Here is a 25,389-nt window from a genome sequence, read left to right as displayed (position 1 = left end):
GGATGATCACTGTTATGAAAAGCAAAGACCTGATCTAAAATGGTTGTTTGTGGTTATATATCTTTTGTCCCATCAATGTGCCATTGTTAAAACCTAAGTCAACTGAGGGGATTTGAACTGCGTTTCTCTATAAAAGTTGTTTTTTCTCCCTGAACAACCTCTGTTTAGAGAAAATGCTAAACATATACTGAGTCATATACTACCCACAAAGCATCTTGAGAATATCGGCCATACTTTGAGTTTTTTTTCCAAGCTTTATTTACAAAAGTATAAAATTACTAATATAACATTTATATACTCCTCCTTGAACCGTCACCTTATCGTGGTGGAGGAGTTTGAGTGCCCTAATGATCCTAGGAGCTATTTTGTCTGGGGCACTTTGTGCCCCTAGTAGGGTCTCCCATGACAAACTGGTCTTAGGTGAAGGGTGAGACAAAGAACGGTTCACAGGATCTTTCATTGATGTAAATTCAAAGAGTCGGAGTACCCGGCCTGGAGGGTTACCAGGGTCCCACCCTGGAGCCAGGCCTGGGGTTGGGGCCCATGAGCGAGCACCTGGTGGCCGGGCTTTTGCCCATGGGGCCGGGCCCAGCCCGAACCGGTTACATGGGCTCATCCAACTGTGGACCCACCACCCACAGGAGGAACATGAAGGGTCCGGTGCAATGTGGATCGGGTGGCAGACCAAGGCGGGAGCCTTGGAGGTCTGATCCCCGGACAAGAAAACAGTTTTTTGGGAAATGGAACGTTACCTCGCTGGCAGGGAAGGAGCAGGAGCTTGTGGCAGAGGTTGAGCGGTACCGGCTAGATATAGTCGGACTCACCTCGACACATAGCTTTGGCTGGGCAGCATGGGCTGGGGTTGGCTTTTTGTTAGCCCCAAGACTCTCTGCCTGTTTGTTGGGGTTTACCCCGGGGGACGAGAGGATAGCTTCACTCTGCCTTCGGGTCGGGGAATGGGTCCTGACTGTTGTTTGTGCTTATGGGCCGAATATCAGTTCAGAGTACCCACCCTTTTTGGAGTTCCTGGGACGAGTGCTAGATAGTGCTCCATCAGGGGACTCCATTGTCCTGCTGGGGGACTTCAATGCTAACGTGGGCAATGACATCTTGACCTGGAGGGGTGTGATTGGGAGGAACGGCCCGCCTGATCTGAACTCGAGTGGTGTTTCGTTATTGGACTTCTGTGCAAGCCACAGTTTGGCCATAACAAACACTATGTTCGAACATAAGGATGCCCATCGGTACACTTGGTACCAGGGCAGCCTAGGTCGCAGGTCGATGATAGACTTTGTAGTTGTATCATCTGACCTGCGGCCGTATGTTTTGGACACCCGAGTGAAGAGAGGAGCGGAGCTGTCAACTGATCACCACCTGGTGGTGAGTTGGATCAGATGGCAGGGGAAGATGCCGCGTACACCTGGCAGACCCAAACGCATAGTAAGGGTCTGCTGGGAACGCCTGGCAGAAGAACCTGTTAAGACGGTCTTCAACTCCCACCTCCAGCAGAGTTTTGACCGCATCCCAAGAGCAGTGGGGGACATTGACTCCGAGTGGGCCTTGTTCCATTCTGCGATTGTTGAGGCGGCTGTTGCTAGCTGTGGTCACAAGGTGGCCGGTGCCAGTCGTAGTGGCAACCCCGTACCCGCTGGTGGACACCAGAGGTTCGGGGAGCCGTCAGGCTGAAGAAGGAGGCCTACAGGGCGTGGCTAGTCTGTGGGTCTCCGGAGGCAGCAGACAGGTACCGGATAGCCAAGCGGGGTGCAGCAGTGGCAGTTGCCGAGGCAAAATCTCGGGCGTAGGAGGAGTTTGGTGAGGCCATGGAGAAAGACTATCGATCGGCTCCACGATCCTACACGCCGCTGTGTAGTTGTTTGACTACCTCAGACGTTGCTGAGGTAGTCAAACAACTACACAGCGGCGGAGCCCCGGGGGCGGATGAGGTTCGTCCTGGGTATCTCAAGGCTATGGATGTTGTAGGGATGTCATGGTTTACACGTCTCTGCAACATTATGTGGTCATCGGGGGCAGTTCCTGTGGAGTGGCAGACCGGGGTGGTGGTCCCCATCTTTAAGAAGGGTGACCTGAGGGTGTGTTCCAACTATAGGGGGATCACATTCCTCAGCCTCCCTGGAAAGGTCTACTCCAAGGTACTGAAGAGGAGGGTCCAATCGATAGTTGAATCTCAGATTGAGGAGGAGCAATGTGGTTTTCGTCCTGGCCGTGGAACTGTGGACCAGCTCTATACCCTTGCAAGGGAGATGGAGGGGGCATGGGAGTTTGCCCAACCAATCCACATGTGTTTTGTGGATTTGGAGAAGGCTTATGACCGTGTCCCCAGGGGCACCCTGTGGGGGATGCTCCAGGAGTATGGGGTGGGTGGCTTTCTCTTAAGGGCCATTCAGTCCCTTTACCAGAGGAGCGTGAGATTGGTCCGCACAGCCAGTAGTAAGTCGGACCTGTTCCCGGTGAGGGTTGGACTCCGCCAGGGCTGCCCTTTGTCACCGGTTCTGTTCATTACCTTTATGGACAGAATTTCTAGGCGCAGTCGTGGTGAGGAGTGTGTCGAGTTTGGTGGCAGGAGAATCTCATCTCTGCTTTTTGCGGATGATGTGGTCCTCCTAGCTTCATCCAGCTCTGACCTTCAGATCTTGCTGGGTAGTTTCGCAGCCGAGTGTGAAGCAGCTGGGATGAGGATCAGCACCTCCAAATCTGAGACCATGGTTCTCGACCGGAAAAGGGTGGCTTGCCAACTCCGGGTCGAGGGAGAGGTCCTACCTCAAGTGGAGGAGTTTAGGTATCTCGGGGTCTTGTTCACGAGTGAGGGTAGGAGGGATCGGGAGATCGACAGGCGGATTGGTTCAGCGTCCGTCTGCAGTGATGCGGACGCTGAGCCGATCTGTCATGGTGAAGAGGGAGCTGAGCCAGAAAGCCAGACTCTCGATTTACCGGTCGATCTACGTCCCAATCCTCACCTATGGTCATGAGCTTTGGGTAATGACCGAAAGAACGAGATCGCGGATACAAGCGGCCGAAATGAGTTTCCTCCGTAGGGTGGCCGGGCTCAGCCTTAGAGATAGGGTGAGGAGCTTGGATATTCGGGAGCGACTCGGAGTAGAACCGCTGCTCCTCCAGATTGAAAGGAGCCAGTTGAGGTGGTTTGGGCATCTGGTCAGGATGCCTCCTGGACGCCTCCCCGGGGAGGTGTTTCGGGCATGTCCTGCCGGTGGGAGGCCCCCGGGTCGACCCAGGACACGTTGGAGAGGTTACATCTCCAATCTGGTCCGGGAACGCCTTGGTGTCCTGCTGGAGGAGCTGGTGGAGAAGGCCGGGGAGAGGACAGTCTGGAGCTCCCTAGTTGGGATGCTGCCCCCGCAACCCGGACCTGGATAAGCGGAGGAAGACAACGACGACGACATTTATATGAACACAGAAAATATATATTTCATAAACTGAAAGCAGAAATTAGATATTCATTTTGTTAACTAGTATTGACCCTTTGCACCGATGTCACCTAAATACGTGGGTCCTTGGTGGACGGCAAAAGCATGTAAACAGTGAGCGACACGATTACTAAACAAAGGGAAAAGTAGAGCCTGAAAATGTTTTTGCGATCAAAACAAAAACAAAACTTCTCCAGCATTCCTTCAACTAGTTCATGCCCAGTTCAGTTATCAGAAGAAGTAGCGCATCTAGCGGGAGCTCAGAGCGCGGTATGTTAACTAGCTTACCAACGTTAGCTTACGTTCTCTCTGCAGCTGTTCACCGATGTAAACATGTTGCTGACTTTGCCTAGATTCACCCCTCTGGATTTATAACTTTATGTTGTAAACAGCGTTTCACTTTACACCAAAGCTGATTTTTAAAAAGTCCGGATCCCAACCAGCTTCTGTTGCTGGTGGTGTTACCGGGTTCAGCTGCTGCTCTCACACCGGAATGAGAAGATCTTTGAACACCGACGCTCATATAAATAAATAACGTAATTTTAACACATGTAATCATATGTCGGAGCTTTAATACTGTTAATAATTGTCTCGCTTTACAATACAGTGGACGGCGCGCATAATCCGTGGTGAAATACCCATCCATCAGGATTATCAATAACTTGTATAAACACATCACATTTATCCCTGTTCCTGTCTTCCTCGTGAAATAAATTAACGTTAATCTTACCCGGTAAAACATGTTCGCTGCAATTCTGAGGCCTGCTAGTCCACTTGATTGATCGCTGCAGTTCGTCTCCGTCCTCAGTCTCCATCAAAGTTATTAAAAGAAAAAAACGAGTTGAGTTTACGTCCTTGTCTCTTAGTGCAGCCAATCACGCAGCAAGCTAAAACCATTTTACTGTCAAATCAACTAAATAAAAGCGATAAAAGGCTAAAAACTGGCTTGTTTTGACTACCTTCACTGGAGTTTCTATGGGTGTAAACTGTCTTTTTGCCGTCCGTCATGGCGAAGGGGGCGTTCACATGAGTGGCGTGACGTCACGTGCAAAGAGTCAATATGGTTCTCCGTATGCTGGATTCATGGACATGGTTGGGGAGGGGGGGGCATGTCAACACAGTCAGTTATTCACCCATTCACAGGCTGCCGAGTGCTGGTGCCACCAGCAGGCAAAGGGGGTCAAGGACGCAATGACACCAAAAAACTGAGGGGGCTAGAACCTGCAACCTTCCAATTATGGGGCGAGCACATAACTCCTGTGCCACTCACTGTCACCCCAAGACATGCGTGGACATGCGGCACCATCCACTGACACAAGCGCTTTGCTGCATGTCCGCATATTCCTCATAAAAAATAATAAATAAATAAATCTAATGTCCTAGAGACCTAGCAGCACATCGAAGAACATCTTGCGAATGAAGTCTGACGAAATGAACATTTTTGCAACCCTTCATTGAAAGACGTGTAACTTTACTTGTGGATGGAAGCCGCGGGAAACGTGGGTTTGGAGGCCAGCCGCAGGAATAGGTGGAGGAGAATGAGAGAGAAATTTGCAAGGGTAAGAACTCACAAATACATTTACACAACACAAATACACAATAGTAAATACATTATCGTCGACCAGAGACATGTCTGAGATGGCAGCAGACCCCTCCCTCCGAAAAGCAGTGCGCCTCTTGTTGTCCTGGGAGAGAATTGCTCCCCAGGCAACGGAGAAGTCTTAAAGGAAAATGTCTCCATCAATATGTGTCTCTGCACCCGATCTGACAGAAAAGTATAAACTAGGCTTCAGATTTTTTTGGCCCAAGCACAAGCTTCCCTAGCCTGTCTCCACGCTGCATCTCTGGTTCCAGTAATCAGGACGGCTAGAGATAAAGATGTGAATAACCTTTTCAAGTTCAAGTTTTGACACCAACCTTCAAAGTTTGGAGATATTTCTCAAATGATAAAAAGTTCCATCCTTGTGTTTTTATGTGACCTTCAAAAGACATTGACTGGTGAAAAACTCCCAAAGTCCTCCAATTTGACTTGAGGGTAGACGTTACATGACCAGCTTGTTGCCTGATCAGTGGAACCATGTGCTGCCTTTTAAAATGTCCACTTATGTAGCTTATAGAGATCTACAATGTTAAAAAATCCTACAGTATAGTAAAAGTATAATTTATTATAAAAGTAAGATACTCTAACATGTTTGAAACTATTAAAAAACTCCACAAAACTGAAACATCTGAAAATCATGATGATGTTCTGAAGCAGTTTTTAGTTTGGCGCCAGTTATTTTCTGGTGGTCTTGAGCTTGTAAACATGGCAGCAGAAGTTGGTGTTCCTTTGTTCAATGTGAATAATTGTATCTCTATCAAAGAACATCTGGTGAGGATAAGTCTGGAACAAAAACCAAACAAAAAAAAACATTTATTTACTCATCAACACTATTTAGCTTGTTGTTAGTTTATTTTTAAGTTATTCACCTCATCCCAACATTCAACCAGATCAATCTTTCTGTGAAACTGTCCTGTTAGGTTGTCATGGAGTTGGATGTGACTCCTTCCTTCATCTCCTTCTCCATTAGTTACCACTACGGCCAGAAGATCAAGCTCATCTTCAAATTCCAGTATCCGGAAATTCTGTATGGAGAGACTGCTTCAGTCATTCAAGACATTTACTGTAATTACACAATCTAAGTATTTATCGTTATTTATACAGACAACTGACCAAACACAAAATCTAAATAAAATGTACAACTAGTTATTCCTATGCTTAAAGGGGCATTATGGAAGTTTGACAGCCAAAACATGTATAGAAATAATAAATTTATTTTTCATACATTCTCCTGCAATGCCCTGGTCCTATAGAATGAGCCCTGGCATTTTTACAGTGATTGCCTGTTTTTCTGTAAAATCACAGAAAGAGAGATGCTCGGGTCGAGCAGGCTGCTTCATGCACGTTCACGCTCAGGCATAGCCCGTAGTATTTGCTATCCGTAGCTTTAGCAGCAGAGAGTGAGGTAGTGCCAACTGCCAACTCAGTGACTTTGTCGCTGTTCCTAACGCCTAGTGATGAACCTAGCTACATTTCTGAGGACCCTTAGCTACTTTTTTCTAGATTTTTCCTGCAAATTAGCAACAAAATAGCCATTTTCGCTCCGAACCGTTCTTTGAACGTTGTTTCAGCTGTCGTCAAGAATATGTTACAAACACAAAATGTGTCACTGGCGCTATAGCTCACCTAGTAAGACGTATGACTCACATGCAAAAGACCTGGGTTCGATTCTGAATGTGAGCATAGTTTATTTAGAGTGTATTTTTTACATTAATGGTATATTTTTTACAGTAAGATGCCCAAATTTTATTTGAGACTCGCCGAACGGCATTGAATTCACAGATAAAAAAGATGTGGGTTCAACTTTCATTTTGGAACAATTTTTCAAGCAAGGGAGTGATCTGAGCATGCAGAACTGACCCATCTTAAACCTTTGTCGGCTGTGCTGAAGAGAAAGGTACAGAACCAAATTATTTAATTAATCAGCTGCGCATTCTCGTGTCCTCTGTCCTCCGGGCCATACACACACACACGGGGCTTTCTCAGCTGTTATTTTCGTTAAGGAGTGTGCACGTACAGCATGCGCACCTCGTGCACGAGCCTACTATTGAAGCTGCCGTTACGCTTTTGGCCAGAGGGGGCAATCGCAAGCATAAAAATTCAAAACTCTGTAAAGTCCCTTTAAAGCTGTTCTAGCAAATTAGCTTAAAACACATTTTTTCATGCCTCTAAACAACGTTCTAACATAGTATAGCTATACTTATATTGTGAAGATTTAACAAAAAAAATTCATACAGTGACTCTCTGGAATTTGTCTGAAAGCCTCAGCCAATAACACGTTTCAGGCTGAAAGCAACTATTGGACCTTCCAGTTTTCGGTCTTGCCAAACTGCCATTCTTCCCTGGGTCGTACAGTCATTATGCTCTTGCATATTTTGCAGCAAAACACCACTGGTGTGAGAGGTTCGTGGCTCACAGTGTTGGGAGTAATGCAGTACAAAAGAAATTAATTACTGTAATGCATTGTTTTTGCTGTAATGTGGTAATGTAAGGCATCACAGGGAAAGAAAATGGTATTATTTACTTGGTGTAACTGTCAGTAACACAGTAATTACAATGCATTTTTAAACCCAGAATCAAGATGTGGGTTTCCTAAAAATTCAAATTGCGGGAAGCCTGAAAAAAGATCCAGTATCCACATATATTACGTCATTTATGGACTCAGCTTTGTGCAGCGGTAATGGCTCAAATACTCCAGCTGCGTCCTGCGCGCGGCCGCTGTTATATTCACAAAATCGTTCCACCAAAACAAAGTAATTCCTTTGCGATCGTTTATATCAGCCCATATTCTCGTACTTCATGTACTTTTCAGCTGAGTTCATAATCTGTGCCCCGGTGATTTCAACTCATTGCTGCTGGAGTGCAGCGCATATTAAGATTATTATTTTTTTTTTTTTTTTTTGCGTTTGGTAGATCCCTTTGGCTGATTACTTAGAAAGAAGTAAATCTAGGAAACAGTTTTTCTGGAAGACGGAGAAAACATGCAGCATGCAGGAAGGTTAGAGAGGAAGGGCAGGAAATTATTCAAATAAAATCAAAACAACAAAACAAAGTGCTTGAAAAGAAAAAAGTAGGTAGATTTATCCCCAATACACATTTTTACCAGTGAAAATCAATAATATATAAGCATTTAATATTTATACATGTGATAGAATCAGATCACCCCAGAAGTCAGTCCCACATCCAGGGCCGTATCAAGGCATTTGGGGACCAAGGCAAATATAGGCTTGGAGCCCCCACCACCTCACTCCCTGCTCATTTAATAGAAGATGGCAGCGTGCTGAGAGTACAGATTGTTGTTGCTTTTATTTAATAAACAATCATTTTAAAGAACTGTTATTATATCTGACAGTTTTTAACAGCAATCCTAGCTCAGACACCACATCACTTTCCACATATGTGTCATGAGTTCACTGAGTGTCAGATTAACAGATTCATATTGAAGTTGTTTTGGTGAAAGTAACTTAAAGTAATGCAAAAGTAGTGTAATGCCTTATATTTTAAAATCAGTAACATTGTAATGTAATGGATTACTTAAAAATGAGGGTAACAAGTAATAAATAATGCATTACAGTTTAGAAGTAACTTGCCCATCACTGACATTGGCTCAGTAATATCAGAGAAAGAGAAACAGATGACTGCTACCACTTCAACTTTAGGATAAATTACCAGATTCCCAAAAGGAAAAACAAAATTTGAAGCCATGGACCGGAAAAGGGTGACTTGCCAACTCCGGGTCGGGGGAGAGGTCCTACCTCAAGTGGAGGAGTTTAAGTATCTCGGGGTCTTGTTCACGAGTGAGGGTAGGAGGGATCGGGAGATCGACAGGCAGATTGGTTCAGCGTCTGCAGTGATGCGGACACTGAACCAATCTGTCGTGGTGAAGAGGGAGCTGAGCCAGAAAGCCAGGCTCTCGATTTACCGGTCGATCTACGTCCCAATTCTCACCTATGGTCATGAGCTTTGGGTAATGACCGAAAGAACGAGACCGCGGATACAAGCGGCCGAAATGAATTTCCTCCGTAGGGTGGCCAGGCTCAGCCTTAGAGATAGGGTGAGGAGCTCGGACATTTGGGAGGGACTCGGAGTAGAACCGCTGCTCCTCCGGATCGAAAGGAGTCAGCTGAGGTGGTCTGGGCATCTGGTCAGGATGCCTCCTGGATGCCTCCCTGGGGAGGTGTCTCGGGCATGTCCTGCCAGCAGGAGGCCCCCGGGTCGACCCAGGACACGTTGGAGAGGTTACATCTCCAATCTGGTCCGGGAACGCCTTGGGGTTCTGCTGGAGGAGCTGGTGGAGAAGGCCGGGGAGAGGAAGGTCTGGAGCTCCCTAGTTGGGATGCTGCCCCCGCAACCCGGACCCGGATAAGCGGAGGAAGAAGACAACGGCGGACAACAAAAGACATTTGGACATAGAAAACGATGACTGCTGCTTAGCACTATCTTGTTTACTCTGGCAATGTGGGGTTCCGGCAAAGGCGTCTCAGAGAAGATACCCGAGGGGATGGGTAAGTGTTCCGTAACCGTGTTTGCATTCACAACCTAGCTTGTTCTGTAGATTTGCTATAGCAGCATTAAAAGTTCAGAAAATCTTTGTACATTGTCAGATTCATCTGTTTAGAAGTGTTTACGTATACAAGCAACAAAATAATGACACAAGTCTACCTGACCTCTTGACTCGGGTCATCATCCAGCTGCTGAAATCTCTTCTTCACTGTCCGTCCTGATGATGTGACGGTGACTCTGGATGAAGGCTGCAAAAAAAGGAAAGCAGGCACTTTTAAATATTAAGTGTGTAAAAATACAATAAAAACCTGTTTCATTTAATGTACACCCACTTTTCGACTGGTCGTCAGAGAGAAATCCTTAACTATTTTGGATGGCAAAGGACTATCCACCTCACCAACAATTTTCAGGAAACTGCAAGGAAAAGGAAGATAATAAAAAAAAAAACGCTACTATTGCATTTAATACTAATTAAACACTTTTAGGTGGCAGGTTCAATCCAGGCTCTGACCAGAATGCTGCTGTTGTGTCCTTGGGCAAGACACTTAATCTGCCTTGCCTACTGTTGGTGGTCAGAGGGACCAGTGGCGCCAGTGTATGGCAGGCCTCGCCCCTGTCAGTGCCCCAGGGCAGCTACACCAACTACAGGGTGGCTACATTGTAGATTATCATCACCAGCAAGGGAATGGGTGAATGACTGATTGTGTTGTGTAGCCCCTTGGGCGGTTGTAGAACCCTCAGAAAGCACTATATATCTATATGGTTATATAGGCCATTTACCATTTATTTAAATGCTGACTGAAAAACTTACTTGATGATGGTGGGTCCGATGTGGACGACGCTGCTTGAGTTGGTGGGATGAAAAAAGATCACGTCACTTTCGAGGGAGTAGCAGTTCAGGTTCTGTATTCCGTTTGTAGCCTAATTCACAGAGACAAATATACTGTCAGAACATGACATATTCATAGTCATAGTCATATCAAGATGTGTTCAGGTCTATTCCCAGTGTGGCATTCACAAACTTATGATTTAATAGTTTCCATTTCAGGGCTGTAAGGGGGCACAGTTGGTAACACCGTTTCCCTGGGATAAGAAGTTTGCACGTCCAAATCCCAGCTGCAGCCATTCAGTGTGGAGTTTGCATGTTCTCTTCCGCTTTTCTCTGGGTATTCCAACTTCTTGCCACAAGCTAAAATTACGCATGTTAGGCTAACTGGCAACTTTGATGGAATTTAGAACCAATGGGCTTTGTGTTGCTGTTGGCCTAGTAAAAGTTGCCAAAATTATTCTTAAATGTGTGACAGGCAGAAGGCTTTGGTGTCCCCCCAAAGAGAAACGTACGCCAGACCTTCCTCCAGAGAATGTTGAAGTTTAATAACCCCTTCATGTATACTGGAATCTGGAATGGATTGTTTTGGCCCATTTGTTGTACAGCAAGGGTGCAAGGAAAGTAAGAAATACAGATTTGTGTTCATGTGTCTATCACAATGAGCAGGGGTCTCATTTATCAAACATTGCGTAGAATCCTTACTAAAACCGTACTTAAGCTCGGCAAAAAAAAATGTACTTACGCCAAGTAGGTTTGTGATCTATCAAACATGGAGTATGCACAGCTGCACGCAATCTCCGCTTCATAAATCAGAAACTATCTAGAAAGGTTCTCAGCTGCTTTTTAGTCACATCCCGCCCTCACCACGCCCACTTACTGCCATAAATAGTCAATGTAAAGTGCCTTGTGGATCTCATGCATATACATAAGCCGGCTGTTGCAGCGCTCCGCCAATGACGATGGCGACCGTAAATCAAGGCAGATCAAGGAAGAGCTATTTCACAGAAGCAGAAATTGAGGTAAATGTGGGTGAGGTGGAGAAATGAAAGGAAGTGCTTTTGCAAAACAAATAAGAGAAAATCCACGGAGTGGCACAGCATTGCTGAAGCCGTCAATGTTGCGAATTCTTCAGAGAGATCTGTGGCAGATATAAAAAAGGTCCAATTGGTATTCGATCCCCAGACATCCGGGTGAAAGTCACGTGTGCTAACCAGTCACCCAAACGGAGATCTCCCTTGACTAAGTAACCAGGGCGGATGATCAATCGGGTCACAGTGACAGGACACTCACACTGTCACAGGCACATGACATTCTGTCTCAATCTGTCCCCCTGCTGATATTCTGCATTCCGTATTCTGCGCTTCAGGCTGTGTGTGGGTGTGCACGCTCGGGCATGTGCTCGCGCATGTGCGCGCACATGTGTGTGTGTGGGCGCGCGCGCATGTGGGGGGTCTTGTTCTGTGTGAAAATGAAGCGGTACAAGTGATAATGCTGCAGGATTTCATAATTTTATCCTTCTCAGCAGCACTGCAGGTGCTCTCCATGCCCAAAATGTGCGTAAGCCAGGTCCCTAGTCAACTTAAAGTTGCGCACATTTTTCCGCTACGTTTTCTTTCATAAATAAGTTTACGTGGAAAGTTGCTTACGCAGTTTTCCGACCCCGTTTTGTGCGTAAGCAAGCTTGATAAATGAGGCCCCAGGTCACATACAGATGCTCCATGATCCATCTACAGATGCCTTAATCAACTCTCTCAAGTGTTTTATCAGCCTGAGAGGAGCAATTAGTCAACTCCATCGTGAACAGGGCACCAGCTTTGTTGGAGCTAACAATGAATAATGGTCTTAAACAATGTGACATGCATGCTTTTGGATGCATTTCTTGCTAACAAACACAAAAAAATTTAAAAAAATACCAAAAACAGTGCAAGTATATTTTCAATGCTCCACCGGCTAGTTCTGCTTGGGAACCACACACCAGGATTATTTGTGATGTAATAAATGCTACTATTGCTCAGAGTGCAGGGCGATTAGACAGAGCTTCACTCAGAACTGTGTTATATGAAGCTATGGCAATTATTAACATCCATCATCTTTATCAGTTGATATCTCATATAACCAAAGAAGAAGAAGAAAAATATATAATTTCTATAGTGCCTCTCAAGATAAAAATCAAGAGGTGTTTCACAAAAACAAAAAATGTAAAAATCTAAAAAAGAATTTAGAAAATGATTAAAACATATTTAAAATGAGCAAAACATAGACAATTGTGACAAAAAATGGAAAGAAAGAGAGAGAGTGAATAGGAAATAGGAAAATCTGTGGATCCTGAGGAAGGTGGAATAGGTAGAGAGCAGAACACTGAGAGGGTGATGAAGGTCACACCAAAACCAGCTTGAACAAGTGAGTTTTCAGCTGCTTTTTAAAGGAGTCCACTGATCTCAGGATCAGGGGGAGAGAGTTCCAGAGTCTGGGGGCCACAGCAGCAAATGATCTGTCACCTTTGGTCACATCGTAACTTGAATGAAGATGACATTGTTATCATAAAGGACAACCTGCCAAGGTGTCAATGGAAACTTGGGAGAATTACTGACATTGTGGAAAGAGGATGGACGTGTTCATTGGGTTAAAGTACGAGCCAGGAATATAAATTGGGACAAAAGACAAGGTTATAGTTCCAAATCCTCCATTATTGAGTTTCCCATTCAGAAGATAGTTGTACTTCTCGAGTTACACATGTGCAATATAAGCTTACCTCATATGTATTTGGGGAACCATGGTTGTATCCAATTCTTTTTTCTTTTCATTTAATGAGTTTGTGGGAGTGTAAAGGGCAAGCCTAGTGGGGCGTGCTGTGGCACTGCATATTTAGTTCTCCCAGAACTGATGCTGCACACAGATGATATTTAATCTATCAGCTGATGGCCTGGTTGAACGTGATTAGGCGGGTTGCACTTCTTAAATTGTATGAAGTCATCAAGTCTGTCAGCGTTTCATGTAAGACAAGTTCAGATTTTTGCCAATTGTCATTAGTTTGCATCCCTGGCAATGGAATCAAGTTTTCACTGTGCTTACCAAAAGGTTTTTTTTTTCTCTTTGTTGTTACAGACCGTCAAGGGCAACGACACCTATATTTTCCTAAGGAATGAATATGACTGGTTGTCTCTATACATCTGTGATGGATGGCAGACCTATCTAGTTTCTCCCACCTGTCAATGACTGCTGGAGAAACAAGCTTCCTGTGACCCTACTTGGACATAAACATTTCAGATAATGAACATATTTCCATTTAATGCTGAAGAACCAGTGATGTATATAAGTTACATTACATAAAAACATCAAGATGATTGAATTTACCAAAGTGCTGTCCTTGAGTGAACAGATGTGGTGAGTTTCCCTCTGTTGTTTTATCGCTGGGCTGTAAATGTAGTGCCAAGGGTTGCCACCAACCTGGACTCCGTTGTTAGAGGTCACCTCAAAAAGTACTGGGATGGAATCTGCATAATAAAAATAAAAATGTTTGAATCATTTTTGATTAAATTACTCTTGATCACAAGTGCCAGTTGTTTGAAAATTGAAAATTTGGCGGTATGGTAAAAAACGATCAGGCTCTAAAGATGCCACAGACCCGAGAAAATGATTTAAGATATTGAGATTTCACTAAAAATTTCCTTGTGATAATTTTCTGTTTTTTGTTTGTAGCAATAAAATTATGATTCAATGCTAATATAGTTAACACATGTTGACATTATATATGCACCACCAGTGTGTGTGGGTCTCTAGACTTAACAAACTCACCGGTGACCTGGATATTAACTGGAATACCACACGGAAATTCTCCAACTTTTTTGCCTCCAAGAAGTGAACTCTGCTTTCCCAGAGTTAACTCTTCAGTTAGGTACTGAAAACAAAAATTTTAAATTAATTACATTAAAATGCAAACATTTTTGAACAAAAACAGCATTTCCAGCATGCATATATAATCAAAGCATCTTTTAGATGGAATTTCTGGAAAATCTCTGAAGATAAACACATACTCTTTGTACAATGTGTTCAATGCTGTACATCTTTACTTTCTTGTTGCTGTGAGAAACTGCAAGGACACCATGATGCATCAAAACATCAGTAATGCCACTTCCAAACCCCTGAAAGAAATGTAGTGGCATTTAATGAAATATCGCACATTCAAATGTTTAAATTAAGACTTGCAAACCTTCTTATTGATCTCCAAAATGCCCACAATTTGCAAAGGGAAGACACGAAAAATGCCCAGATACATAAACGCACTATGTGTTACACCTGCCTGTAAACAAAAAAGAAAGAATATTTTTTGGGAAAGTACTTTTAAAATTAAAGTAATTCAGCACAAAGCAGGACAAAAAATATAACAAAATTGTATAATTTGTCTTTATAACTTTTAGTAAAATAGGTCATAATGATATAATTTTATGTTCTGAGTAAATACTCATAAAAATATCTAAATTTCAATGATTTTCATTATTTTTTAGTAATAATAATAATACATTTTATTTGTAAGCGCCTTTAAGGACTCTCAAGGTCACTTTGACAAAGGTTAAATAGCACAACAACATCATAAAATCATAGGTAAAACAATTTACAACTGTGAAATACAGGTCATCCAGGATCACTGGATGAATCAAGAAATAAAATATAGATAAAATACTAGGCAATGGTCAAACGCTTCGTCAAGGAACATTCAGTAAATTCAGCAAATCTGATAACATTAAGCACTAATGAATATTTATCCTGGCCCGTAGGTGCGTTCAACCTGTCACACAGAATATGCTTGCCTGAATAAGTGTGTTTTGAGCAAAGATTTAAAATGTTGAACAGAGGTCGCTAAACAAATTGCTGGAGGAAGTTTTTTCCAGAGCCGGGTAGCCTGAGAGTCAAAAGGACATTATTTTTAGTGTATTAAAAATCTGAAAAAACTGTCACAAAATCCAGGACTCTTGATTTGTAAATCTTTTTTGTCTTCTCTATAGTTAATACCTACAATAATTATTATTATTACCACCTGTCTTGATAACGGTGTTTCTTTGTTTTGAACAGATTTAACGTAGAAGATCTCTTGAGAAGAATCCCAGCCAAGATATCTACAAAACAAAAAGATTTTTTTAAGGGTTCAAATGTAAAAGAAATAAACAAAATTTGAATAATTTACAGTCACTCAAGATACTTGAATTTGTAGTTTGGCGAGAGGTAAACACTCTGCAGCTCTTTTCCTGTTTCAGCTGAAAGGCGGAGGAGCCAGTTATTGGCTGTCAAGACTAAAAGGCTGGGATTGTGGTCAGAGGATGTAGGTAAAGTTTGCTCCTGGTAAAACAAACAAATAAAAGGTAAGAAAACACACGATTAAAACCAGGCTGGTCAGGAACCGTGAAAAGTAAAAATTCAAGAAATTAAATATAAATCCAAACAGAAAGCAACTTACCAGTGGGCTCTCACATAGCAGAGCATCTTCAATTTTCTCCTGTGTGGACCTTTTAGGCATTTTGTACAAAATTTGAGGCACAGCATGAACACTAAAAATAGAGGATTTATTTTCTCAGTCACACACTTCTTTGTCATGCGTGATTTAAAAAATCTGCAAAATTATGACTTTTTAAAGGAATTAACATGCTTTAATAGCTTTAATTTATAGTTTATACATAAATGACAGAAACTGTAAATTTTCCAGCTAATGTGGTTGTAAACAGACTAAAGTGGAAAACATCAAGTTAATTATTCATACTTACCAGCTGTAGCAGTTCTGATAATTGTCAAAGTAGATTTTACCATTTTCATACATCACTGGTGACTTTGAGGTCTTGCTCCATACTTTAACGAAACTCCTATTTTCCTAGAGTGCAGAAATACAAAGTTGAAGTTGGTTTTCTTTTTTTAAGTTTCCAAATTGAAAAGGGCAATTCCGACTCATTTTCCACTCCCTGTAGAATAATCTAATCCAGGTTTGAGGAGTCTAGATATTGTAGTTTTTCGGCTGGATTGCCCTTTCCTTTTTGGAAATAAAATTAATCATCCATCCATTTTCATCCGCTTATCCGGAGTCGGGTTGCGGGAGCAGTAGCCTAAGGCCAGAGGCCTAGACCTCCTTCTCCCCAGCCACTTGGCCCAGTTCCTCCGGGGGAATCCCAAGGCGTTCCCTGGCCAGGTGAGAGACATAGTCCCTCCACCGTGTCCTGGGTCTACCTTTAGGTCTCCTCCCGGTTGGACGTGCCCGGAAAACCTCACCAGGGAGGCGTCCAGGAGGCATCCTGACCAGATGCCCGAGCCACCTCAATTGGCTCCTCTCGATGTGGAGGAGCAGCGGGTCTACTCCGAGCCCCTCCCGGATGACCGAGCTTCTCACCCTATCTCTAAGGGAGAGTACAGCCACTCTTTGGAGAAAACTCATTTCAGCCGCTTGTATCCGTGATCTCGTTATTTTGGTCACTACCCAAAGCTCATGACCATAGGCGAGGGTAGGAACGTAGATCGATCGGTAAATTGAGAGCTTCGCCTTCTGACTCAGCTCTCTCTTCACCACGACAGACCGGTACAACGCCCGCATCGCTGCAGATGCAGCACCAATCCGCCTATCAAACTCAGGCTCCAGTTTTCCCTCACTCGTGAGCAAGACCCCGAGATACTTAAACTCCTCCACTTGGGGCAGGACCTCATCCCTGACCCAGAGAAGGCATTCTACCCTTTTCCAAATCAAGACCATGGTCTCAGATTTAGAGGAGCTGATTCTCATCCCAGCTGCTTCACACTCGGCTGCGAACCGCTCCAGTGAAAGCTGAAGATCACGTTCTAATGAAGCCAACAGGACCACATCATCTGCAAAAAGCAGAGACCTGATACTCAGGCTTCAAAACGGATGCCCTCCACACCTTGGCTGTGCCTAGAAATCCTGTCCATAAAGGTTATGAACAGAATCGGTGACAAAGGGCAGCCTTGGCGGAGTCCAACTCTCACTGGGAACGAGTCCGACTTACTGCCGGCAATGCGGACCAAGCTCTGACACCGGTCATACAGAGAGGACCTAACAGCCCGTATCAGAGGGCCTGGTACCCCATACTCCCGGAGTACCCCCCACAGGGCCCCCCGAGGGACGTGGTCAAACGCCTTCTCCAAATCCACAAAACACATGTAGACTGGTTGGGCAAATTCCCACGCACCTGCCAGGATCCCCTAAGAGTATAGAGCTGGTCCAGTGTTCCACGGCCAGGATGAAAACCACATTGCTCCTCCTGAATCTGAGGTTCAACAAGCCTTGCCACAGAGGAGCTTTTTAACCACCTCAGTGACCTCAGCACCAGAGATTTGAGAGGCCAAACCAAAGTCCCCAGGACTTGGGACCGGCCACGGGTGTTGGCTGTCCGCCAAGCTCTGGGGGTTTCCATGCTGGGCCACCGAGTTCCACCCACCTCCGCAACTGGTCTTCCCTTTTGGTGGAAGCGGAGGAGGGTGGAGGGCACGGGGGCTAGGACCCCGACAAAAACTTGGATTGAGGGCTGACTTTCAATGGATCGCCATGTCTGGAAGGCTTTACCAAAACGTCCCTCAGAAAGCCACGCCTTCCTTCAGATACAAAAATGTTTTTAACTTTAATATGTATCTTATTGTAATGTGTATGAGTGTAAACAATGATTAACTTGTTAAATCAAACACATAGTGATTTGTGATATAAATGGATCATTGTAAGAACAATATTCATTCCAAATTCATTGATTTAAGCACAGGTTATTCAAACATTTGATTTAAACATCTTGTTCATTCATCACATGATTATTTAACTTATAAGTTGTAAAGCCTTGTAGGATTTGTGTGTGTTCACTTTTATTCAGAGTGAGGAATCCAGCAGTCTGGGCAGAGAGAGAAGGGCTTTTGCGGGAGACCTTGACAGTTTATGTCTGCGCTGAAGAACAATGAGTGAGCGAAAGGTTCATCTGTGCGTCTGGATTCTCCAGTTGGTGTAACCTTGACTTTGCAGCTCTGGCGTGCATGAAAGATAACTGTGTTGATTCTATGATGAAAATTGATCATTTTGATTCATTACACTGTGGTGATTTCAGGTCCCACTTGAGTGCCTCGGCAGTTAAAAGGTAAAGATGGATAATGCCCTCTGCTTTGACAGCCCAAATGAGTGGTCTCTTCTTCCTTCTTTGACCTACTTGTCAAAAGGTGAAACCATTTCTGTCAACATGTGATCTTGAAACTGTAATTCATGCATTTATTAGCGCACGCCTGGACTATTGTAACTCCATCTTATTTGGTGTGGGGTAATTTAGCTCGATTGCAACTCGTGCAAAATGCTGCTGCAGCCAGATTTTTGGAAGGCAAGCAGAAGTTTGACCACACGCCACAGATTTTGGCAGTTGTCGACTTTAGAATTTGCTTTAAAATTATTTTTTATTAGTTTTTAAAACTTTGGCTTCGCCTTACTTGGCAACCTTGCTACAGCCATATGTCCCGGCTAAGACGTTCCGCTCAGAGAACCATATGTTGCTCTCGATCCCAAGGTCTCATTTGAAGATGAGGGGGGAAAGGGCCACCTCATAGGGAGGTCCAAAGCTATGGAACAAGCTTCCGCTGTTGATCAGGGCTTCTACCTCTGTGACAGTTTTTAAAACAAGACTGAAGACCTACTTTGAATTGCTTCTGTGTATGACTTGTGCTACATAAACAAAGCTGCCTTGCCTTTATTGATCTGTTTTTTAATTCTGTGTTAACTTTCATCTGTTCTTATCATGCTACTCACCTTCTTAATCAGTTTTATTCTGTCTGTACAGCATCTTGGGGGAAAACTGTATGTCTGTAATGCTTTATATAAACAAAAAGATGAGTTGAGACAATTATCTTCCATTACCTGAAGAACGAGAGCTCTAAAGACCTTAAATGAGTGTCTGTATAAACTCCCAGCATCTTTGATCCCGCGGCTCCTCATGCTCAACAGCTCTGCGGCGTTGACGGTGCTCTTCCTCTTGTATCGCGCCATCTGCAGGCGGGGCTTTGTCAAATACAGGAAATGCTAACTTTACAGCGTGACCAACAACCACAACATACCTACACAACCAAGAAAACGACGGTAAGAACTGTGCAGCATCGCAGCCACACAACCCTGTAACTATTCACACAGTTATTTTCCTTGAAACCACAGCAGTACCACTGCGCACCGACTATAGCTTAAAGTAAAATTAAAAGAACTTCTAAACCGGGATAGCTATGTTGCTAACTTAATTCAAAACTCGACTATATTTAAGCCATAAAACTATACGAGTGTAAGAAATGTAACATAAATACCGTATTATTACCAGTTATATCGTTTAATACAGTCTTTGATTTTATGCTATCGAGTAATAAGCAGTTTTCTTAGAAAACTTGGTTTTCCCCACCTTATGTTCTGTTCTTCTTCTACGGACAAATTATACGCACACTGCTTACTTCATAACTGCCGCGCCACCAGTCGATTGTTGTTATACATTACAACTTGCTCCGGTAGGAGAATGCTATTGAAGAAAAAAAATTATATATATATATATAATATAACAAAATAAATATAATATATATATAATATAACAAAATAAAACAGGAAAAGATGGAAGTTTAAAACTCTTTTTCAATATTCTTATTATACACAACACCCAGCTGTGTTTTATGATTTACTATAAAGTAATTTGATGATTAATTGATCATGGAGCAGCTTAAACAATAGGCTACAATCAGTTACTGCTCTTGAAATGTTGTTTTATCATAATTGCATTATTCTTAACCATTTCCTTTCTTGCTGGAAATGTATTTATGTGAGCTGTTTTTTGCACCAGCCTCACTGCTGTTTTATGTAAAGAATAAACTATTCCTGCTTTTTACAGAATAAATGTATGGAAAACAGAGCTTCTCCACAGCCCAACTGGCTTCCCATTTCTTTCAAATTTTCATAAGATTAAAGAACAGTGGTGTGAGACCTATGGCTCCACTTGGCTCACGGATTCTGACCAATCCAGATGACATCTACAAGCACAACATGTGGTTGGTGATATATTATTGCTAATGCTAAAGCTTTATGTGTCTATTTTTTAGACTTCTTGAATCTAAAAAACATGCATAAAATAGAAAATGACTTGTTTCAGTTTAAAGAAAGTCAATAGTTATTTGAGTTTTATCTCCTCTGTTAGGGATCATGTACAGTGGACGGAAGAGGACAAAGAAAATGCACGACAGAAGGCAGAAGAAAATTCTAGAACAAGACTTCCTTTACCAGAGCAAGGCAGGAGAATATTTTTACACAATGTTTTATGAAACCAGGAATTATATAAAAATAAAATTATTTAAAAAGGTGCCTAATTGTCCTTTATCCAGGTAAATTTGACACAAATGCCCACCAGTACTGGGACAAGTTTTATGAGGTGCACCAGGACAAGTTCTTCAAAGATCGCAGGTGGCTGTTTTCAGAATTCCCAGAACTGCTTCCTTCATGTGCCAAAGAAAGGAGCACAGGCGCACGCTGTGGTGATCACCAGGCAGGAATCTCAATTCGTAGTATATCCATGACTGACACAGAGTCTGGGAACCATCAACACAATGATCCTATTCAGAGCTGCAGAAAAACAGACATGCTTTACGTTCAGGAAGCAGCGGAGGAGCAAAATGAAGCCGTCACACAGGCCACTTCTTTTCCAGGACAACATTCTTCTTTCAGGATCTTGGAGGTTTAAAAAACAATCATGAGTTGCATATTTTTCATGTTATTTACAGAAATGTATGTGCTCTTCTGTCCCAGTAACAATGTTATTTATTTGATACTATAAAATGTTTTGCATTTTCTCTTTTTTACAGGTTGGATGTGGAGTTGGAAACAGTGTATTTCCTATCATCAATACCATCAAGTGAGCAATATTTTTTATTGATTACATTCTAATACATTATTGTAAAATGTTTTCATTGCGAAAAAATGTATTAAAAATGCGTGAAATTCTAAAAACATTTATGAAGTTATGACTCTTGATTAAAAGAGAAAAAGTGGCCTAAAACACCTAAAAAATGAAATGTTTAATCGTTTTATTATTTGAAGCAGATTCAGAGTTTTTGCTCAAATGCAACAGGAGAGAGGCAGAAAATGTGTTGCACCTTAAAGCCCCTCTCTCTACTTTCGTGATTACGAGAGGTGTGTGTTATGGCAGGAAGCAACACCTCTGTGTTTGACATCTGTACGTAAGCGAATGCCTAAAGGTATTGGCTAATGCTAAGTGGCGCTCACTTCCAATTGCATGGGGCTCTATGGGACAGGGGTGGGCATAGCAACAAAATTACATATTGCCTACATTATATTACAGTACAGAGTAAGACTATCACTTTTATAAATTAAAAAAAAAATCACACATAATTCCTAATGGGGAAAACTCCTGATTTTGCTTTAAGAATGAGCTTTTTGTTTTTACAGGAATACAGACTCATTCATTTACTGTTGTGACTTCTCTCCATGTGCCATTCAGCTGGTTAAGGTGTGTACATATTAAAATGTCAGTCAACACAACTGTTTATTTATTTGTTTGTTGATTTATTTAACCTGTGGCAGTGGTGCAGTGAGGCAACAGAGCTACCAGCCACGTCACCATTCAGCCCATTTAGTGGAACAAGGAGACAAATTCCAATTTCCTAAATTAATCCGTCTGATGTGTGAGGATTTAGTCTTCAAACATGATGCACAGAGTATGTGCAGAAATAAAGTTAGATTATTATAATCTAACAGTGTAAAGCTTCCCTTAACATTTAAAAGTCTCTCTTAGAGGAATAGAAAAAATATTTCACTGAGCCATTTGACTAGTTAAGACTTGGCCAGCAAGATATGATAAAGAAGTGATTTTAAAAAATTGTGTAATACTAACAAAATGTCAGAATAATGCAGAATTCTTAATAGAATTGCTAGAAAGGCGTGGAACAGACACTTTAGTGAATGTGGCCTAATTTATTTTCCTCCTTTAGGATCATTCGGATTACGATGGCGCCATGTGTCACGCCTTCGTTCATGACATTTGTGAGGAGGCGGCCTCTTTTCCCTTTCCTCCACAGAGCTTGGATGTTATCTTAGCTGTCTTTGTGTTCTCCTCCATCCATCCACAGCGGTAGGTGAAGGTTAGAGCAACACAAGCAGGAGCCTGATGTCATTTATCACCTTTGATGGCTCCGAAAATGTCTCCAACCCACCTTCATGTACTACAGCCTTTTCTGAATGTATTGTGCGGCCTGTTCAAGTGTGTGAGGAGTTCAGTTTTAGTTTTTTTAGCTCACTGTGTAATACTTCCTGGTTGTTTCTGTTTGCAATTTTGATATTTGAGTGCATTCTTAGTAGGGATGTTCAATATCAGCGTTTTTAATAATATCTGGTCAATCAAAATCTGGTAAAACTCTTAATTTTCCACACTGATAAAAAACCAATAGCAGTACATGTGGGGTGCCCCATCATATTAAAAGAAAAACAAAGTCATTTTAGGCAACTAACATCACATATTTCATGCATTCCTAAACATTATCTGTGCAAAATAGAACTACTTCAATTTAAGTTTCGCTACTTGTGCCGAACAAACAAAAATATCTCCAACCAAACCTCTGATCTGTCATATATTGATATTTTGAGTGAGAGGAGAAGTAGCTGAAGAGTTTGATGTATAATATGTGCGTAGTATGTAAATGTTGTGTCGTTAAAAAAATAAAATCCAATACCGATATTTGATATTACATTTTAATGCTACTAACGACCAATAATATCGAACATCCCTACTTTTTATTGCACATTTTGATCTTTATTTAGGTACGTTTGATTTTGTCGACAGGATCCACGGAGTTGTGAACCGACTGTCTGCTTATTTGAAACCTGGGGGGGTATTCCTCTTCCGTGATTATGGGAGATACGACTTCTCACAACTCAGGTTTAAAAAGGGTGAGGCTCCCCATCTTTATAATAAGTAATTTGACCTAATTTATGGTGCAAACTATTTTAAACTTATCACTTATTTAATCTTTACCATCAGGGCGATGCTTAGCTGAGAATTTCTACACACGTGGCAGCGGAACCTGTGTTTATTTTTTCACAAAAGGTACAAATCTGAAGATGTGCACTTTATTTTATTCATGGAATGAAGTTTATTTGATCATTTGTTCGATTTAGGAAATTTAGATCAGTGTAGTTTAACGGTGAGGTTGACTGAAAAAAACATTTTTAAATTATTATTTCTGATTATAATTGGTCACTGAGTTTTTCATGCAGGCTGAACATGAAAACAGTCTTCTACACCTATCTCCTGCATTAGATAGGAAATAGATGGTGAAGTGCTAGGATTTAAAAATCCACAAACTGTGATGTCACACTGAATTAGCATTCATGGCCTCGCCCATCTTGGCTTGTGCCCGCCCACAGGAAGGCTTTTTTGGTTTTTTATTTGCAGCGAGGAGAGAGAGCGGAGTGTCTTGGTGATAGTGACTTTGCAACATGGCTGAACAAGTTATATTATCCAATCAGAAGTGAGGTGTGTGCATATCAATAATAATTATGAGCAAACCTGCCAGTTCCACCAGCAAACTTCTGCATCTCAGAACAGGAGTATCATAGATTTTTTTTAATGAGGCATTGATTTTCAGTAGAGAACACTACAAATGTATTGAATTAATGAATAAATCTAAAAAAAAAACTGTGAAGGCATCCTTTCTGTTTTGGTGAATATTGTAGGGTAAAACTAATGTTGCATTTTATGTATTTTATTTTGTAGATGAAGTTCATGATTTATTTACAAAGGCTGGACTGGAGAAAGTTCAGAACCTGGAGGACAGACGGCTACAAGTGAACCGAGCAAAGAAAGTTGCGATGCATCGGGTGTGGATGCAGAGCAAATACAGAAGACCACAATCTCTATCCTGATATTCATCACTGCACAAATGTATTTATATATACTTTTAAACATAACTTGTACTCAATTTTTACTTTAATTGTAGATAGTTTTATTTGAAACTTAAAAGAATGTATCTTGCAACAATAAACTAAAAAATGCCAAATGAACTATGGTTGTTTTATAATAGGAATGTGTATTATATCTTGCAATTTTAAAAGCCATGTGATAATTGCCGTTTTTAAAACTTTTTAAGAATTTTATTGGAAAACTCAGGCCAGACGCTTCCAAGGCACCTTCAGTATTATTTGTCCAAAGACTGTAGAAGGACTGTATTAGCGACAAAACAAGGAGATCTTGCGATAAGACTTCTCTCTCTCTATATATATATATATACACAGTATATATAAAATATCTTTATATATATATATATATATATATATATATATATATATATATATATATATATATACATATATATATGTACATATATATATATACGTACATATATATATATATATACATATATATATATATATACATATATATATATATATATATATATATATATATATAAGAGAAGTATTATCGCAGTATATATAGAAAGGGAAGTATTATCGCAAGATACAATTCAATTCAAGTTTATTTATATAGCGCCAAATCACAACAAGAGTCGTCTCAAGGCACTTCACATAATAAACATTCCAATTCAGGTCAGTTCATTAAGCCAATCAGAAATAATGTTTCCTATATAAGGAACCCAGCAAATTGCATCAAGTCACTGACTAGTATCAGTGACTTTACAGCAATCCTCATACTAAGCAAGCATAAAGTGACAGTGGAGAGGAAAACTCCCTTTTAACAGGAAGAAACCTCCAGAGGATCCTGGCTCAGTATAAGCAGCCATCCTCCATGACTCACTGGGGATCGAGAAGACAGAGCAGGCATGCACGCGCGCGCACACACACACACACACACACACACACACACACACACAAAGTAATGTGTATAGCTATATTATGATTTCTTAGTAAATATTCTATTTGGTGAGAGATAAACTTTATTGTATTTATCCTAGTGGACCTATAATTAAACGGATAAACTAGCAGTAGCACATCCAACGTCAAGGAA

General features: G+C 41.8%; 2 protein-coding genes across 10 annotated transcripts; one reads left to right on the top strand and one right to left on the bottom strand.

The window, feature by feature from the left end:
* Window positions 1-5,216: 5,216 nt before the first annotated feature.
* Window positions 5,217-19,837, bottom strand: dcaf17 (ddb1 and cul4 associated factor 17). Of its 8 annotated transcripts, none has more exons than XM_070543975.1 (16): window positions 19,774-19,837; window positions 19,248-19,388; window positions 17,806-17,959; window positions 16,132-16,235; window positions 15,828-15,918; window positions 15,573-15,709; window positions 15,408-15,489; window positions 14,586-14,675; window positions 14,410-14,517; window positions 14,171-14,273; window positions 13,730-13,869; window positions 10,358-10,467; window positions 9,879-9,960; window positions 9,711-9,794; window positions 5,913-6,068; window positions 5,217-5,826 (listed from the first exon to the last, which is right to left on the bottom strand). In XM_070543975.1, exons 2-16 carry the CDS (start codon window positions 19,301-19,303, stop codon window positions 5,719-5,721), a joined length of 1,605 nt encoding a protein of 534 aa, XP_070400076.1. In that variant the 5' UTR covers window positions 19,304-19,388; window positions 19,774-19,837; the 3' UTR covers window positions 5,217-5,718. The 8 variants fall into 8 exon arrangements, 7 of the variants coding, with proteins under 7 accessions (XP_070400076.1, XP_070400077.1, XP_070400075.1 ...); XM_070543976.1 differs by having other exon boundaries at window positions 19,248-19,376; window positions 19,774-19,803; XM_070543974.1 differs by lacking the exon at window positions 17,806-17,959 and having other exon boundaries at window positions 19,140-19,388.
* On the top strand, window positions 19,372-24,428 carry mettl8 (methyltransferase 8, methylcytidine). 2 transcript variants are annotated; one of them, XM_070543978.1, is made up of 11 exons: window positions 19,372-19,466; window positions 20,251-20,407; window positions 20,554-20,645; window positions 20,738-20,898; window positions 21,007-21,087; window positions 21,215-21,264; window positions 21,819-21,879; window positions 22,361-22,500; window positions 23,209-23,315; window positions 23,407-23,472; window positions 24,142-24,428. In XM_070543978.1, exons 2-11 carry the CDS (start codon window positions 20,256-20,258, stop codon window positions 24,288-24,290), a joined length of 1,059 nt encoding a protein of 352 aa, XP_070400079.1. In that variant the 5' UTR covers window positions 19,372-19,466; window positions 20,251-20,255; the 3' UTR covers window positions 24,291-24,428. The 2 variants fall into 2 exon arrangements, with proteins under 2 accessions (XP_070400079.1, XP_015821988.1); XM_015966502.2 differs by having other exon boundaries at window positions 20,738-21,087.
* The last annotated feature ends 961 nt before the right edge of the window (window positions 24,429-25,389 follow it).

The sequence above is a fragment of the Nothobranchius furzeri genome, chromosome 14 (assembly GCF_043380555.1).
Source record: "Nothobranchius furzeri strain GRZ-AD chromosome 14, NfurGRZ-RIMD1, whole genome shotgun sequence".
NCBI lineage: Eukaryota > Metazoa > Chordata > Actinopteri > Cyprinodontiformes > Nothobranchiidae > Nothobranchius > Nothobranchius furzeri.
The sequence above is the reverse complement of the archived record's forward strand: the minus strand, read 5'-3'. Positions and strand labels throughout refer to the sequence as shown.